The sequence below is a fragment of the Dipodomys ordii genome, unplaced genomic scaffold (assembly GCF_000151885.1).
Source record: "Dipodomys ordii isolate 6190 unplaced genomic scaffold, Dord_2.0 Scaffold59, whole genome shotgun sequence".
Taxonomy (NCBI): Eukaryota; Metazoa; Chordata; class Mammalia; order Rodentia; family Heteromyidae; genus Dipodomys; species Dipodomys ordii.
The window spans coordinates 9,010,185-9,027,393 of record NW_012267275.1 but is presented as its reverse complement, the minus strand read 5'-3'; the positions used below and the strand labels follow the sequence as shown (position 1 = coordinate 9,027,393).

Below are 17,209 nucleotides of genomic sequence, written 5' to 3'. Positions count from 1 at the left end.
TATAATATTGTGAACTTCATTATCGAATGTGCTTGTTTTAAAAAATATATAATGTAAGACTTCTTGCCATTACATATTTCTCATTTCATATTTCTTTTTCACTGTTTAGTATTTCCTTCAAAGTATTTAGTATTTCCTTTGTTTTTCCTAAACTAAGAAATGCTATAGAATAAAAAAAATGTATCACTTTGTAAGTGAATAGATGTTTGTGTTTCGGGGATGAATATTTGTGACAATATGTTCAAATGTCAAAACTGTAAATAGCATAAATTAGTATAGTATTTCTAATTTCACTAAATGCAAATTATTAAAAATAATAAGCTTAAATACTATTTTATTTGATGAAGTAAATGAGATTTTTGTTATACATTATAAAGAATACCATCTAGGTTCAGTGTTATAGATGCAGATTTTTACTAAGTCTGTCCTAAAGAATATTTAAAATTAAATAACATTTAGTGGTATCTTCTTGAACACAGTATGTAAGAAACCACAATCATTTTTTTTTAAAGTGAAGACCACTTTCTGTACCTAACTTCTGAAATCTAATTAGAATTTTGAATTCTAGTTCAAACAAAAAAAAATTAGAAAATAGGACACCATTGGTATCATCATTAATTTTTACTTTAGAAAAAGCAATTTTTCTGAAGTGCATATTTTTTTAAAGAGTGGGACTGTTTTGTTTTTGTGCTAGAAAGCAAATCTACATTCTATATATCCCAATAAGCTCTAGATCCACTCCTACAACCCTTGTCTAAATTACATGACTGACAACTTCCAAGTCTTTATAACACACTTCTCTGCTTTAAACCTTGCTACTCACATTAGAAATCCAAGCAGATTCGCTATCCTTATCTGCTGCCAGTTTATCCATCATTCTAAACACAGGCATTCTATCAGTTCCTATACTCTTCATGTTCTTTCTACTTTATATTGTATATAAAGGATTAACAAGAGTACCATGTTAGAGATATGTGTCTCTTTTCCCTCCAAAAAATAAAGCATACAAACTCTTGTCTTGATCACAATCTCCTAAGTAGCTAAGATTATGGGTGCAAGCCATCAGCAGTACCAGGCTATAATTTGAAATTTTGATGGGACTAAAACACTGAAATAACCTTAGGATAATTTTGATCATAATTTTTATCAAGGCCTAGTAATGATATAGACACATACCAAATCATCACCAAATCATCACTCATTTATAAGTATGAAAAAATTTTCTGTTAAAGATCACTTTGTATACAATTGTGAATACCAATATATGCTGAAAAAAAAGCCCAGGAAAAATTTTATCTCTTTGTGAGTTTAGAGACGAGATTCTAGACTCTTAAATTTACATAGTAAATTTACCTAGAGGATGCTGGAGAGGCTAAGTGAACTTTGCTTGTGGGAAGAAACTGTTGTGCCCTTGAATAAGCACACTAAGGCAGAATGTGTTTTCCAGCATTGACCACCACATATATTTACCCTGCATATTTTTTATAGTAATACTCTGCTCATTTAGTGAGTTAATTTCCATTGTTTTAAATCTGGATATAGCTTTCTGTGCCTGCCTGGACCAAAGGCTTCCATAGAAGTGACACAGAAATGCCACATACTTGTTTCCTAGGAAGCTCCCTTTTGTAACTCAAATGTATTTCGAGGAAGCAAGTCACACGAGTGGTCTGATATTACTCTGGTTGACAATTCCAGGTAAGGTCTCAACTAACAGTCAATATATTAGAAATGAGAGTATATACTAAACATGAGAGAACATTTTTGAGATGACTTGAATGGCAGGCACTGTCTGACTGTAACCTCAGGAGACCCTTAAGTTAAACTACCTAACTGATGCTAGTCAACCCTCTCAACTCTGAATCTTGGTGTGTTATTATATGGCACATAAAAGGCACATGTCTAATCAAACACTAAGACTTGTCAAGTCTGACCTCAAAATGCTCATATTTATCAGCATCTCTTTAACCTATCTGTATATACATAGCACTTTAAAGTACTTTAGATATAAAGTACTTTATTATCACTTGAGTAAATTGGTCTTCTCAGAAGGAAAGAGAACATGTATCTATTCTGCAAGTCTTAACAACATGTTCAGCATATATCAAGTCCTTGAAAAGTTATGGAAAATCAAAACAATTAGTACCACAGTAGCACAAGCAACTTGACTACAAATTCAAGGAAACAAAATTGTCACTTAGACTGGAATAATTTATTATACTTACATCGCATAAGGCACCATAGCGAAGTATTGACAGTAAAGAATGTACATGGCTTTCACTGGTGAAATATAATCTAGTACGGACATGACGATCAGGAGATAAAACACCTCTGGAATACCTGAAGATAGAAGTAGACAGTGCTAAAATGTAACTACTCAAAAATTATTGTCTCAAAATTGTTGTATAAGATAGAATCTAACACTATTAGAAAAGCCCCAAGTATATAAATCTATACATTTTCCAACCACAACAAAGGACTTACTTTGATATTTTGATAGATAAGAGATAGGAAAGGGAAAGGATAAGCCTATTCCACTTTGTGTTTCAGGAAAAGATTATAATGTTGAATAAGTAAATGTTGAGTAAATTTAATTAACAAACTGTAGTAATTAAGTTCATTGTAAAAGAGATCACCAGTGGTCTTAGACCTAAATATCCTCAAACATTAATGCTTTCCACAGGACACACACCGATGATACCACATAATGACAATATACATCTTTTCCCAGTTCACTACAGATTTTCTCCAATTTAGCATCACAGTGGGTCATTCCTGTAACTCTAGTATTTAGGAAATGGAGGAAGGGGGATATCAAGTTCAAGGTTAGCCTAAATTATAGTGAGATTCAGTCTCAAAAAACCCATGGCTGGGGATGCCACTCAGTGGCAGTGTTTGCCAAGTATCTGTAAGGCCCTGGATCTGATCCTTAGCATTACTAAAATCAAATTAAGAATCTCTAGGCAATCTATTTCTACAGTATACCAAATTACACACTCCTGACTTCTATACAAAAACATCAAAAGAGTAATTAGATTTGAAGTGTGCAAAAATAGATGCACATGGACTTAAACAACTAACAGTTTCTTACACAGGATGGAGTTTATTTACAGTGTCATCATCTTGTGTCCTCTGAAGGTCTGAGCGAATTTTTCTAACTAGAGGAGTACAGTAGCCTTTGGCAATCTCCAGTTTTTCAGCTTTAGTTATACCATATTCCTGAGAGAAAATACATAGTATTAGACAGGGGATATAATCACTAAGAGCTCCAAACTCTTGAAATAAAGAATTCTACTGAGACACAAATATATTATTAAAATTTGTTGGAACATTAGAGATCTTGAGAGTTTGACATTTTTTCAACTGCAAACATACTACTTTCATATTATTAGGCATAATGGGAAGTATTCTGTGGTGAAACTGACAAAGCAAGGAACTTACTTCTAAAGATGACAGAATGAACAGAGGAATACAATTTTTATGAGTAGTTTCAACATAATACTAAAAGATGGACTGAAAATAGGAAAACTAAAATAAAGAATAGGCAATTAACATAAAAAGAAATAGAAACTTAAATCAAGAGAATTTTATCGATCAAGATGGCAAAGATTAAAAAGCCCAAGACATTATTAGACTCAGATTTTTGCCAATATGTTAAAGTTCTAACTGGTAGTAAGAAAAGATGCCACAGAATGATTAAACTTAACATTTATAATCACGAATTAATCAGAACCACAAGGAATTGATCAAGACAATATAGTAATTTTATAGTAAACTGTAATGAAATTAGCTTCAAAGTCACAGGTTATAAATTGATTTTATATGAAAAAAGGAAATTTGTGATTTGTGTGAATGACAACAATGGAAAAGGGAAAAGGAATAAAGTGGGGAGTGGAACCCAGACAGGAAGAAAGGAATATCCTCACAGAAATTCACACACAGTTGCTGCCCATGTTTATTTTGGGACACTTCTGCTTAAAACTACTTCCTGCCAACAGAAAATCCATAAAGATTCAGATGCCAAAACATCAGAATAGATAACATATCTTGGGGTTAGTTATTTTAAAGGATAGCTTATTTCCTTAAGTCAACAATTTTACCAGTATAGATGACTTTTGAGGTGGGTATATAAAAGGTATATATTTATATACAATATGTCACTTTTACACGTGACATTTTTGCTTATTTGCTACCATCTTCAGTACCAAACAATTCTTAGATTTATTCTCCTATGTAGTTAGGATATTTCTCACACAAACAGAACTGATTAAAATACCAGATGAGGCTATTTAAAACCTTCTGTGATGATTTCCATGACAGTGTGTTGGAGTTTATGGCACAACTTTTCCACATTTCATAATATACAATTAACGAAAGTAATCATCTTCAAACTTCAAAATGTATGCTGTCTTAACTAAGAGAATTTTAATGTCAGATTTGGGCTTTAAATATTCTATTATCATGCTCTCATGACTATTTTAATGCACAATTTTAAATCAGAGAACCAATTTACTGGTAAGATAGATAAAAGGGAAATGTTAAATTTATAACAGCATAAATATCTAGCATAATTAGTTACTTCAACTGTTAAAATGATTTGTATAGACCTTTGTTGTCTTATGCAAGCCTAGATATGATTTGAATTATGTAACTCACATAGCATAATTATAAAAATTCAATTTAAGAGCAGAAGCTAAGTGTTTAGAAGCATAGTAATGTGTTAAAGTATACCAGAATACATAAACACTTCTTGAACAGTGTTACTCTTAACATGCATTTTCTAAGTAAGTCAAAATTTTAAATTTGAGTAATCAAGTCTCAAAGTTTACAGTATTCATTTGCTTGGGAATTATATACGTAAAATTACTTTTTCTCTATTCAAACTTGTATTTCATTACAAATGACTACTATAAATATTTATAATTTTAACTTCTTTTCCAATGATTATGAATACATGCAGAATTTTATCCGAGGATTTTAGAGTCTGATGAAGGCTAAGTGTAACTAAATTGAACTCAATGTCCAATTATACAATGAAGAAATTCCCATTTATGCCAAAATAAAGACCTATCAAACAAAATGTTAAGTCCAAGTTTTCTGTTCCTGAATTTATAAAATAAGTTCAAAACTTATATATATTTTTTTCTAATTTTTTTTGGTCATGAGGCTTAAACTCTTGAGCCATAGCTACACTTCTGTATTCTTGTGGTTAATTAGAGATAGTCTCAGGGAACTTTTTAGCATGGGCTGGCTTTGAACCCAGATCCTCAGATCTCAGCCTCCTTAGTAGCTAGGATACAGGTATAAGCCACTGGTGCTGGCCAAAACATGTATTTTAAAAAATAAACAAAACTTTTCTTTTTTTTTTTTGGTCCGGTTGTGGGGCTTGAACTCTGGGCCTGGGCACTGTCCCTCAGCTCTTCAGCTCAAGGCTAGTGCTCTACCACTTGAGCCACAGCGCCACTTCCGGCTTTTTTCTTTTTGCTTATGTGGTGCTGAGGAATCGAACCCAGGGCCTCGAGCATGCAAGGCAAGTGCTCTACCACTGAGCCACCTTCCCAGCCCAAAACTTTGCTTTTAAATTTGTGAATTTACCAAAAATAAGACTGGCAGTTTGGGTATAATTTTTGTTTTGTCCCAAGATTTAGGAGCTGGCTGGTCATAGAGTGCCTGCCTAGTAAGTCTAAGACACTAAGTTCAAACTCAGTCACATTAAATAAATAGATTAAAGAGATCTAAGACTAAAAAAGTAACTTATACAATAACAATTACACTTGAAAAATTAACAGGCAAAAATGACTCAAATCTTTTTAACAATAAAAAGTCTTTCTTTTAAATCTGATACTTTAAAATGTTACAAATACTTAATCTATAGCATATAATGAGCAGTTTCTTCAGTTGTGCAAGCAAAATAACTGAGACATATATACAATGTAAGGAGGACAATTATCCTCAAAAATTCCATTAACACTTGACTACTCTTTTAGGCTCACACCATCATTTTCATTCTCAATTCTAAAATGTATATTTTAGAAATGTATATTTCTAAAAAGAGAGGTAAAATTAAATAAGACAAGTAATAAAAGTTACTGTGAGAACAATTACATGAAGGATGTCTGTTTATTTAGTCACTGACTGTTAATATTTAGATATACTGAAACTCACCTTGAAAAAAATGAATATAATTATTATAAAAAGTTTATTTTTTTTAGCATTGGGGATTAAACCTAGAGCCTTATGTATTCTAGGCAAGTACTATACAATGGAACTAATTTTCCAGTTCAACCATAAGTAGTGATTAAAGTCTTATATTTGTAACTAATTATTAAAATTAATTTAAAAATAATCTTCGCTATACACCTATCTTGTATAACTATTGACAATATAGAGGTTCTTTCATAGCAAAAGTATAGGTAATAGCATATATACATATCTATAGGTAGAGGTTGTATACTACCTGAATTCCCACTTTTTGAAGTCTATCCCATTAATTTGGACCTTCCATGAATATTAAGAAACACTGACTTTACTATAGCTATATATATTATACATATTTAATATATACATGGTACACATGTATATATAGCTCATACTTTCCTGCTTTTGAACTTTAATTCACCATTGGAAAGTCTGATCCACTCCAATCTCAACTTTGTAACATCCAAATTATTTTAGTAATTTGAAATTACTAAGTTGGAAAAAAGATCTTAACATGCCATCTGGAACTTTTTTTACTCTAACATATTTTTTGTATTGTGTGCTTCATTGTTAAGTTTGTATATTAAGTTGATTCTCTGTGTGACAGCATTTTCCCAAACCCATAGAATATATCATATCAAGAGAAAATCCTACTGTACATATATAGAGAATATATTTATATTTCATCTTAATTTAACTGTAAGCAAATTGTTAAAACAGCTACTATGTATAATATCAACAATAAGTTTATAATACAAATTCATAAAAGCTATGATTTATCCAGGATCATGCAAGTCAATTAGCTCTTACCCTGTGGTAGATATTTCAAAGTACTTATTTATACAATAACATAAGAAAATTGAATTTTAACAATTACTTACCTGAGGGATAACAATATCTGCTAACGCCTTCGAAAGCCTATATAATTCCATTGTATTTTCTAATTTCAGGGAACCATTATGCTGGACATCATATTTTATACAGTCATATATGTCAGGGATTTTACTGATATCATATCTTCCATTCTTTGTTTTAAAGTCTTTCTCCAACTTGGACCATCGACGTAGCATAAGCTCCAATGTTTCACTATGATAAAGCTGAATATCTACAACAAATTACATTTTTATTATATTTAGTTTAAGAATCTCAAGAATTTATATGGAAATGTTGACAATTTTATTTTGTTTTGTTTTGGAACAAAATGTCACTATGTGGTTGAGTATGGTTTCAAGCCTTTTTTTGTCGGTCATGGGGCTTGAACTCTGGGCCTGGGCACTGTCCCTCAGCTCTTCAGCTCAAGGCCAAAACTCCACCACCTGAATCACAATACCACTTCAGGTTTTCTGGTGGTTTACTGGAGATGAGAGCCTCACAGACTTTACTGCCTGGGATGGCAGTAAAGTAGCTAGGATTATAGGCGTGAGCCACCAGCGCCCAGCTTCAAACTTATTTTTATAACCAAGACTGGCCTTGAATTTCCTATCCTCTGGTCTCAGGCTCCTGAGTGCTAGGATTACAGGCATATGCCACAATGTTTTGCCTCCACTAGAGTTTTTTTGTTTGTGTGCTTGACCTGGGGCTTGAATTCAGGGCCAGGGCACTGACCTCGAGCTTATTTTGCTCAAGGCTGGAGCTCTACCACAGCTCCAGTTATGGTTTTTTTGGTGCTTAATTGGAGATAAGAGTCTCACAGACTTTCTTGCTCAGGCTGGCTTTAAACTACAAATCCTCAGATCTCAGCCTCCTGAGTAGGTAGGATTACAGGTGTGAGCTACAGACTCTGGTCTATTACTAGATTTTTAAGTGAAAAAATGTAAAAAAATAAGATGCTATAGTTATTATATAAAAATACAATATGGAACTATTAATATATATCAGATAATCTAGACAGTAAGATCATTTTATTAAAAAATTTGTTACACATATTTTGATGAAGCATGGCCAAATAAGAAGTTTTTTAAAAAAAAAAACACAAAACGAATTCAAAAACAAACAAAAATTCCATTTGCTCCTTATGCGACTTGGCTGATGTAGAAAAGTATTGCGTACATTGGGAGACATTATTGGTTGCATTTAAACCACTGTATGATTTTCTGAATGTTTCTCTATGAAACATTCTTTAATGAAAATGATTCCTAAAACTCAAATAGTTCTTAAAACACAGGTAAAAGTTATGATAGTCTTCCCAAGGTGAAAAGGACATATAATGTGCTTAATTTAAGTAATAATGTGAAAATTTTAGATTTGATGAAAAGCAGTATGTCCTTAGCAGAAGTGAGACAACACTAAGGAAAAAAGAAATCAAGTAACTACAGTTTACTACTGAACTCTATAGGTTTTGAACATTAGTGGTTTTTCCTTAATGTAGTCTCCTTGGTGTCATACAAGGATACCAAGAGACTATTATAATATATATATATGATTATACATATTTTTAATAACTGGAGGTGTAGCTCAATGATAACAGCATGTGCTTTGCATGTTTTTAAATATAAAATACTACTATAGGCATATACCATTACCTATATTTTTTTAGACTTGTATAAGTACTAGATATAAATACCTGGATAAGGAACCAAGTTTACAAAAGGCTTTTTTTAAATATATTATTAACTTTAAAGCAATAAAAAAAATTACAACAAACTATAAAATTATATTTCAAGTCTAAACTCTAAATACTATTTTGCTAGACTAGAAATTAGCATAATTAGCAGAAAAGAATCTTTGAGATTAATAGCAATGACAAAAAATTTCAAGTTGTTAACTCTAGAAACATAGTCACATCTTGTTTTCTCCCTTTGCTAACGCTGTTTTAGTATCAAGCAATGTTAAATAATCAGATAATCAAATGAGAATTTTCTACTTTTTCATGCAATCGCAGATAAAACACGTAAATTAGTTATTTTTCCTTTCCTCGATATATACTAATTTATAGTATAACTATACTTCCAGAGAGGCTCAATTTCTTAACATCAGAGGACTGGTAAAACTATTTAAAAATGTTTAAATAAACTGGACAGCAACTTTTATTTTATGCTCTAAGAAAAATATATTTACCTGATGATTTGGGGTCTTCCATTCGATGTCTAATTTGAGAAGTCAAGCTTTGGACTAAAGAATAAACTTTGTCACAGGTCTTCACAGGATTTTTAATTAAATGCATTGATTTGATAAGAGAAATGCTTCCAGAGGGAGTAAGCTGTAAATGAGTAAAGTATACATTTTACATTTAGTTATGCCTAGTTATTTCAGAAAACCATATATGATTTTTCCAGTAGATGGAGAATTCCATCTAACATACAGTAATAAGATCCAAGGAGAAATCTTAACATTTCATGTTACAAAAATATTAAACATTAACTGTCATTAGCTTACCCACAGAGATACTCAGCAGAAGTACACTGCTTAAAATATGAGATTTGATGAGAATTGGCTGATTTACATAATAAATACATATAGGTTTAACACATATCAACATGTAATTATAATAAGCTTCTATTTTTCCAGATGAAGTCATTAACTGAGGCTAAATAACTTGCTTATGGTCAAATAATTATTATGTGAAAAAAACAACTCAAACACTGAATTCTGGCTACAGAGGCGGTACTCTTAATCACTATGTTAGTTACTATGTCTATTGTGTCCTTTTAAATGGAATATAAACCATAGTTTATATAAACAATAGTTCCAAATCCCAGTTTTGATACTAAGCTTGCAAGTTAATCACATGAAGTAAAATTTTAAAATATAAAATTTTTGAAGTAAAACTCTATTTCTAGTTATAGAGGACTAGATAGTTTGAACCAACTTACAACTTACGTGTTTTTTATTCATAAAGAATTTTCTCACCAGGAGCCGGTGGCTCACGCCTGTAATCCTACTCAGGAGGCTGAGATCTGAGGATTACGGTTCAAAGTCAGCTGGGAAAGGAAAGGCCATGAGACTCTAATCTCCAATAAATCACTCAGAAAACTGGAAGTGGTGCTGTAGCTCAAGTGGTAGAGTGCTAGTGTTGAGCTGAAGAGCTGAAGGACAGTGCCCAGACCCAGAGTTCAAGCCCATGACCAACAAAAAAAACCAAAAAAAAAACAAAAAAAAGAATTTTCTCTCTCTCCATTTTTATAACCATCCATTAGTTGTAAAAGAGGGTTTCATTCTGATGTGCCCATGTATGCATGAAACATACCTTCATCCAACTATCCCTCTCTATGCTGCTTCCCAAACCAACCTCAACAATCTTAATTGTTTCACTTTTACATCTGTATATAAAGTATTTTAACTACCTCCCATTAGTACTAGTATTTCTCTACCTGGTGATTACATCTTTAACTTGCTTTCCTTATGGTGCAATAAACTCTCTGCTTGTGTGTATGTGCTTGTGTTTGTGTGTTGTGTGTGTGTGCTGGTTCTGGAACTTGAACTCAGGGTTTAGGTGCTATCCTTGAGTTGTTTTTTTTTTTTTGGGGGGGGGGTCCGGTTGTGGGGCCTAACTCTGGGCCTGGGCGCTGTCCCTCAGCTCTTCAGCTCAAGGCTAGCCCTCTACCACTTGAGCCACAGCACCACTTTTTTCTTTTTTGCTTATGTGGTGCTGAGGAATCGAACCCAGGGCCTCATGCATGCAAGGCAAACGCTCTACCACTAAGCCACCTTCCCAGCCCTCCTTGAGCTTTTTTACTAAGGCTCTTGCTCTACCATCTGAGGCACAGCTTCACTTCTGTCTTTTCTGGTGATTAAGTGGAGATAAGAGTCTCACAGACTTTCCTGCCTAGGCTAGCTTTGAACCATAATCCTCAGTTCTCAGCCTCTTGAGTAGCTAAGATTACAGGCATGAGCCACTGGTGCCTGTCTTCTATTTTCTTATGTCCTTTTCTCCATGAATTATTGCCTAATATAAATGAGTTTGCTAAGACCTACCTTTTCATAATCTTCAGCAGTAAAATCTCTGTCTTTCTGAAGAATTTCATGAAGTCTTGCTTTCACACGTTGCTGACAACTGCTCAGAGAATCACTATCACTGTCTAAGAGACCATTCATGTTTGCACTTTTCACCATCTGAACAAGAATGGGTGTAAGCTCTCCTTCTAGAGCCAATAACCCCTAAACACATGAAATAAAATCAACAATTTACAAATATGCAAAATAACGTAATATATAGTTAATAATTCAATAGTTCGTCATTGCTAATTGATGGCTTTAGTGGGAAGTTCAAAATTTGAAGTTTTTCATATTTTGCTAAGGCAAAAATGTTTAAAAATACTTGATGAAAATGCTAGTAATTTTAAAACTCTTTTTTCATATACCTTTGCAAAAGCAGCTGCGGTCATCTGGACTCGTCCTTCATCAGAAGCATATATTTTGAGGTCATGTCGGTAGGTGCTATGTAATCGAAGTAAACCGCAACCAGGAAATCCTGCATAATCTCCTGGAAATAAATCCTCAAATCACTTAAGCTATATTTTTATTTCACTGTATTTCTACAAGTGCTTAACAGTATCACAAAATAAACCAGAATTTGAAAATAAAATGTATGTTTTTCATTACATTCAAGAAATTTCAAGACTTACCTTGCCCTCCAGGATACATACACCTAAAAGCTCTTCCAAGTTCTTCAGCCTGGACCCTTCCAGCAGGGGTTAATTCTCCTCCCCATTTTAGAACCAAAAGTAAGGATGGTTGTTCTCTTCGACTATCTAAAATACATGAGCAAATAACACAAATGTTAAGTTCATTGACAAACATGTATTTGTCAGTATAAATCTTTTTCACTGTGTTCTCTTCTGCAGTTAAATTTGGACTATGTATAAATTATTATATTTTCTAAATGTACCTACTTTGTGGGATATTGCTTCCATTAAAAATGACTTTTGCTGTACCTGTGAAAATATTACTTAATTTTAAAATCTCAAATGTGGAAAGGCTCCCAGTATTTTCAGAGAATTATTTTTTCCCTTCTTAGTGATTTGGCCAGCATTCAAAAGAAATCAACAATGTATAGAAAGTTTAACTAAATATATAAAACTTAGTAGACATTAAAATGACAAACCTTCCTCTTCACTAGATGTTTTAGGACAACCATGAGGGAGATATGTCAATTGGACCTTACGATTTATTCCAGAAAAATGGCCATACCTGAAAAATAAAATGGCAAGCCAAATGAATAGGATTCATAAAGTACTGATGAATAATATGAAGATTAGCATTAATATTAGTATTAAGGAAAACTAAAATGGAGGAACAGAGAAATACTAATTCTATACTGTCTTTTTTGTTACTGCCTTAGTAAACTCTTTCAAATTTTCCTAGAAAATTTGTACCACAGCAGTCATTCTAATCTATTGAAAATAAAATGTAAAAAATTGCTTTGACAAAAGTTAGACAATTCTGAAGTAAAACAGAATGACACGTGCAAAAATATAAAAGTGTTTACCTTTAGTAAGAAAGAGCCTAAGATTATTAATGACATGTAAAGTTTATTTCCAGAATTGATGGCTTAAAATATAGTTTGAAACATTTTTAAATTTAAACAGCACTGAATCTGGGGTTAATATTGCAATGTGAAATTCATTCTAAGTAGTATTTCATAGAACATCAAAATATGATGTTTCTTCTTTGAATCTTTCCATTAAAATAAAATTCACTGATATAAAAACCTATTTTATCACATTAGATTTTTATGTATTCCTTTTCAACTGTAATGATCAAGAAGAAAACAAAAATGTTTAAGCTGTAGAAAACTAATATGGAAAAAGAACTATAAGTAGTTATCAAAAGTAAGACTTTCAAAAAAAATACTCACATTTCTAAAACAGTCTTAAGTTGTTCAAGTTTTGGTTTATTTTCTTCAATTTCAGAATCATTATTCTGTCCCAGCTCCATTAGAAGTTGTCGTGCAATATCCAGCACTTCCTTTAAAATAAATTAACAAAACATTTAAATTTTTATTTAAATTTATTGAAAACTTTAAAAGAATATAAAAGTAAACAGACTTGCCTGTAATTGTTTTGGCTTCTTGAGTTTTAACTTCCCTGATTTATATCCATTACACTTTTCAAAGAGATCAAAAAATCTTGTGAAAAATATAGAGCATTGTTAGTTATTTGTTATACATATATAGAGATAAATATAAAAATATATAAATTCACATATATAAATCATATATTCAAAATTTTAATGTGGAAATAAACACAAAAATCTACAGATTTTTAATTATTGTGTTTTCACTTTCACTGTATCACTATTTATATTACCTCAGAGACAGGGTGTTGCTGTGTTGCCTAGCTTAACCTCAAATTCTTGGGTTCACATAATCCACCCGAGTACAAATGCTCAGAAAAAATACACCAACCTTTTGCTTCTCTACTTTTCTGATAAAACTCAGAACCTTCCTCAACTACATTAATAGGTATGATATTTAAAATTTTTTCTCAAGATGAAAACTGAACAGAAATTAAACAAAAATATACTCTCTGAAGTCAGTGCATAGTTTAGAATTCACTATTTTTCTTCCAAAAGGTTAAAAGGTTAATAGTTTTCAGAATGCAATGCAAGAGAATGTAACTCCCTTTATAAAAGCCTGGTAATACTAATATTTAGTGAATCTGCCACAATAATATCAGGAATTAGCATCTATATTTTCTATATTTGTATGAATTTAGTGGTTTATCTATCATGGTCAAGAAATACTAGCATTTTTTCCATATGAAATACTTATCAAAAAAGCTTAACATATCAAAACATTAAATCTGATTATGAACATTAACTTATTTTTTGAACCATACTTTTGATGCCTCACTTCCATTTTCATTTTTTGCTTTGGTGTTCGATCCCCATGACGAATGACAGCTATGACACATCTAAGCTCCATCCTAAAATGAAAGAAAAGTATGCTCTTAATTTTCTTACAAAGATATGTACTCTATAATTCTAGTGTCCAATCAATTACTGAAGACAATCATTTACCATTTTAAGATCTTCCCCATAAAAAACAATATTTATAATAATCCAGTCTCATTTTATGAGATCAAATCCTGAAAAGGATTTAAGCAGCCAGAGGAAGGGGAAGATATTAAGATATATAATATAACACTTTCTCTTCCTAGAGATGACAGTGTTAACCCTGGGATAAAAGAGAATATACTCTGATGGTTGAACTCTATTAAATATTCATATTGTTCCATTAAGAGTATTATAGGCTGAAATTTCATTAAGTCAAACCAAACAGCTTTACTCGATGGTTGTTTTATATATTTGCTCTATTTTTCTCATGTGAAGAGTAAGTACTTAAATAATTCAAATTACTGGAAGGTAAGTGTTTTAGAAGCATGCAAAGGTTAAGAAATATAAGGTAACATTTGACAAAGGGTAAACCACTGTATACAATCCTTAGGGATTATTACAATTATGTAAAAGAAATAACATGAAATATATTTGGAAAAAGCTGGTTTAAATAAACTTCCCAATCAGTACTTACAAGAATGTTTAACATGATACTATACATCTCTAAGCAGTGAATATGTAGCATTCATTCAACACATCTGACTTGTCAAAGCGCTTAACAGTGTTATGAAACACTGATAATATTGGTTTAATTAACTTACTTCAAGATGTAACTTGAGAGCCAAAGTTATAAGACTACTAGGAACCTTTGTACTGATTGTTATCTATATTGTTATATGGCTGATTAGGTGGTTCTATGAATAGTTAATCACGTTTTAAGATTTTATTTAAAATATTATATGACTTTCAGCTTACTGGACCCTGGTAAAAGCACATAATTTCTTTCTCTATCATCAAACGAAATTATATGAAAACATAAATAGTAAACTGTCTAATACTCATTCCAAAATTTATTTTTTATTATAATAACATAGACCAATTAAATCTTAAGGAAGTTCTGAATAAGAATAGTTCAAACTTACATAGTTCCAGATGTAGTTGGTACAATTGGAATGTCTTCAGCTTCTAAGGGTATTGACCAAGGAATATGAAATTGTGGAGCAAGCTCTCTCATTACAATATTCCTTTAAAACCGAAGAAATATATTATTAATTCACTTACCTAAGTAGTAAAAATAGCACAAATTTGGGATTTGTTTACTTCAGTTTTGAAATAGAAATCAATACCGTGTTTAAATAAATCATGATGATTATATAGTTTGTAATTAGACATATCCTCAAATCCAAGATTGTCTTTTTTATGAAACCCTCCCAATCCACTATGGTGCTAAGGACTGAATGAGGCTTGTGAATGCTGAATACTCTACCATTGAGCCACATCATACCTTCTATAAAACTATTTTAGGTACCATATTTATTTTTAATAAATTACTACTATACTGTACTAATATAGGCATAACAATGAAGGGATTTTCAAGTAATTACATGTTCTGATTGTGTTCAAATATAGCATTTACTAATAGTAAAATTCTCCCCTCAATATTAAGGATAAGTTCACAAATTGGAAATATTCTATAAAAGGTGACTATTGAAGTGTTCATTTTCCTATTCTGTCACATACCTTTGAAATGTATTTAAAATGTTCCTGAATCAAGATATAAAGAAAACAGACTTATTGTCTTTGACCAAAAATATAAAATAATAATTCCTTTTACATTAGCTTGATGTTATAATAATATCTTCAAGTAAATATGTATCTAGGAAGAATTATCATCCAAAACAATCCTGAATTCTATTTTACTTAGGTTACTTATTTCACAAATGTTAGTTTAGTACCAGTAAATAAGACAATAAAACATTTCATTTATAATTATATAGGAAAAACTGATGAAAGTTTTGACTAAAAATCACCATGTTATAGCATTTTAAATCTGAATTTAAAACTTTATTTAGGCGTTCATCTATAGTGATCATATCATATCTAGCCTTGATAATCTGAAGTTTAATTCGGGATCTGACTGTCTTTGGAAGTCTCATTTTTATGAACACTGATAGTTACTCAAGAAAAGTTAAAAATTAGTGTTTTAATGAAATTTAAAAAGAAAAGGAACGTAATAAATTCTTACCCAAGTATTTTTGCACAATCATCATAATACTTCATGGAATTTTTCACAAAACTGAATCCATTGACATCACAGACATAGGACTGTCCATTGGCCCGTAACAAATCAAAGCCACAAACTGTTTGCTATTTAAAATAAGTTATAAACTTTAAGGTTTCGTTTAAATTATTATGATTCACCCTCCTAGTCTTATTGGACTAAACCATATTTTATAACTGCCTAAAAACAGTATTTTTCAATCAACTTCAAATAGCAAAAAGTTACAAATTTGTAGTTTGCATAAACCAAGGTACATTGTGAATTCCATATAACTATCTAAGTTTCTTATCATGAAGTTAATATAGAAGAAGGGATTAGAGAGTAAAAAGAAAAAAACAAGTAGCTGAAGTTCTGTAGTTGTTATTTTAAACCTTGATAACCACATATTTGTGAGGACCTGAAATAAATGTGTTTTAATTGAAAGATAAAATACATTGAGAGGTATACATTTCCTGCTCAGGTTGTAAGAACATTCTTATCTTTCATATTTTACCCTCATACCATCACATATTGGTATAATGTGATTTTGAGCTTTTAGAATCTCAATTTTTAAACAGTTACAGAAATCTATTAAAATGTATTTACAGACTAGCATTTCTTCCATAAAGAAGACTTCAAATTATTATTAACCTGAAAATGTTTTTAAAGTTTAATGACCAGTAATATGTATTAATTAAAAAGTTATTTTGTGCCTGTTCTGGGGATTGAACTTAGGGTATAGGTGCTGGATGTCCCTGAGCTTTTTTATTTAATGCTCTACCACTTGAGCCTCAAAAGCTCTACTTCCAGCTTTTTGGGATTAACTGAATAAGCTCATGGTCTTTCCTGCCTGGGCTGGCTTCAAATCATGTTCCTCAGATCTCATTCTCCCAAATAGCTAGAATTATGGGCATTAGCCACCAGTGCTTGGCTTGCTATAATATAAACTTAAAAGAGCAAAATTTATCTGTCATTTAA

At 31.5% G+C, this 17,209-nt stretch overlaps 1 protein-coding gene across 13 annotated transcripts in view; it reads right to left on the bottom strand.

The window, feature by feature from the left end:
• Ppip5k2 (diphosphoinositol pentakisphosphate kinase 2) overlaps nucleotides 1-17,209 on the bottom strand; it is a 64,918-nt gene that overhangs the window by 25,443 nt on the left and 22,266 nt on the right. For 9 of the 13 annotated variants that reach the window (XR_001175263.1, XR_001175264.1, XM_013022054.1 and 6 more), the window contains exons 9-22: nucleotides 16,217-16,338; nucleotides 15,114-15,215; nucleotides 13,974-14,060; nucleotides 13,186-13,261; nucleotides 12,992-13,101; nucleotides 12,239-12,324; nucleotides 12,027-12,068; nucleotides 11,760-11,885; nucleotides 11,496-11,617; nucleotides 11,110-11,292; nucleotides 9,253-9,394; nucleotides 7,077-7,300; nucleotides 3,089-3,216; nucleotides 2,223-2,337 (exon numbers count right to left, since the gene is read on the bottom strand). Coding sequence is in view for 11 of the 13 variants with exons in the window: in XM_013022054.1 (XP_012877508.1) it covers nucleotides 2,223-2,337; nucleotides 3,089-3,216; nucleotides 7,077-7,300; nucleotides 9,253-9,394; nucleotides 11,110-11,292; nucleotides 11,496-11,617; nucleotides 11,760-11,885; nucleotides 12,027-12,068; nucleotides 12,239-12,324; nucleotides 12,992-13,101; nucleotides 13,186-13,261; nucleotides 13,974-14,060; nucleotides 15,114-15,215; nucleotides 16,217-16,338 (1,665 nt within the window). In the remaining 2 variants the exon portion in view is untranslated. The remainder of the gene's footprint in view (nucleotides 1-2,222; nucleotides 2,338-3,088; nucleotides 3,217-7,076; nucleotides 7,301-9,252; nucleotides 9,395-11,109; nucleotides 11,293-11,495; nucleotides 11,618-11,759; nucleotides 11,886-12,026; nucleotides 12,069-12,238; nucleotides 12,325-12,991; nucleotides 13,102-13,185; nucleotides 13,262-13,973; nucleotides 14,061-15,113; nucleotides 15,216-16,216; nucleotides 16,339-17,209) is intronic. The other 4 variants (XM_013022056.1, XM_013022058.1, XM_013022065.1 and 1 more) reach the window with 2 other exon arrangements.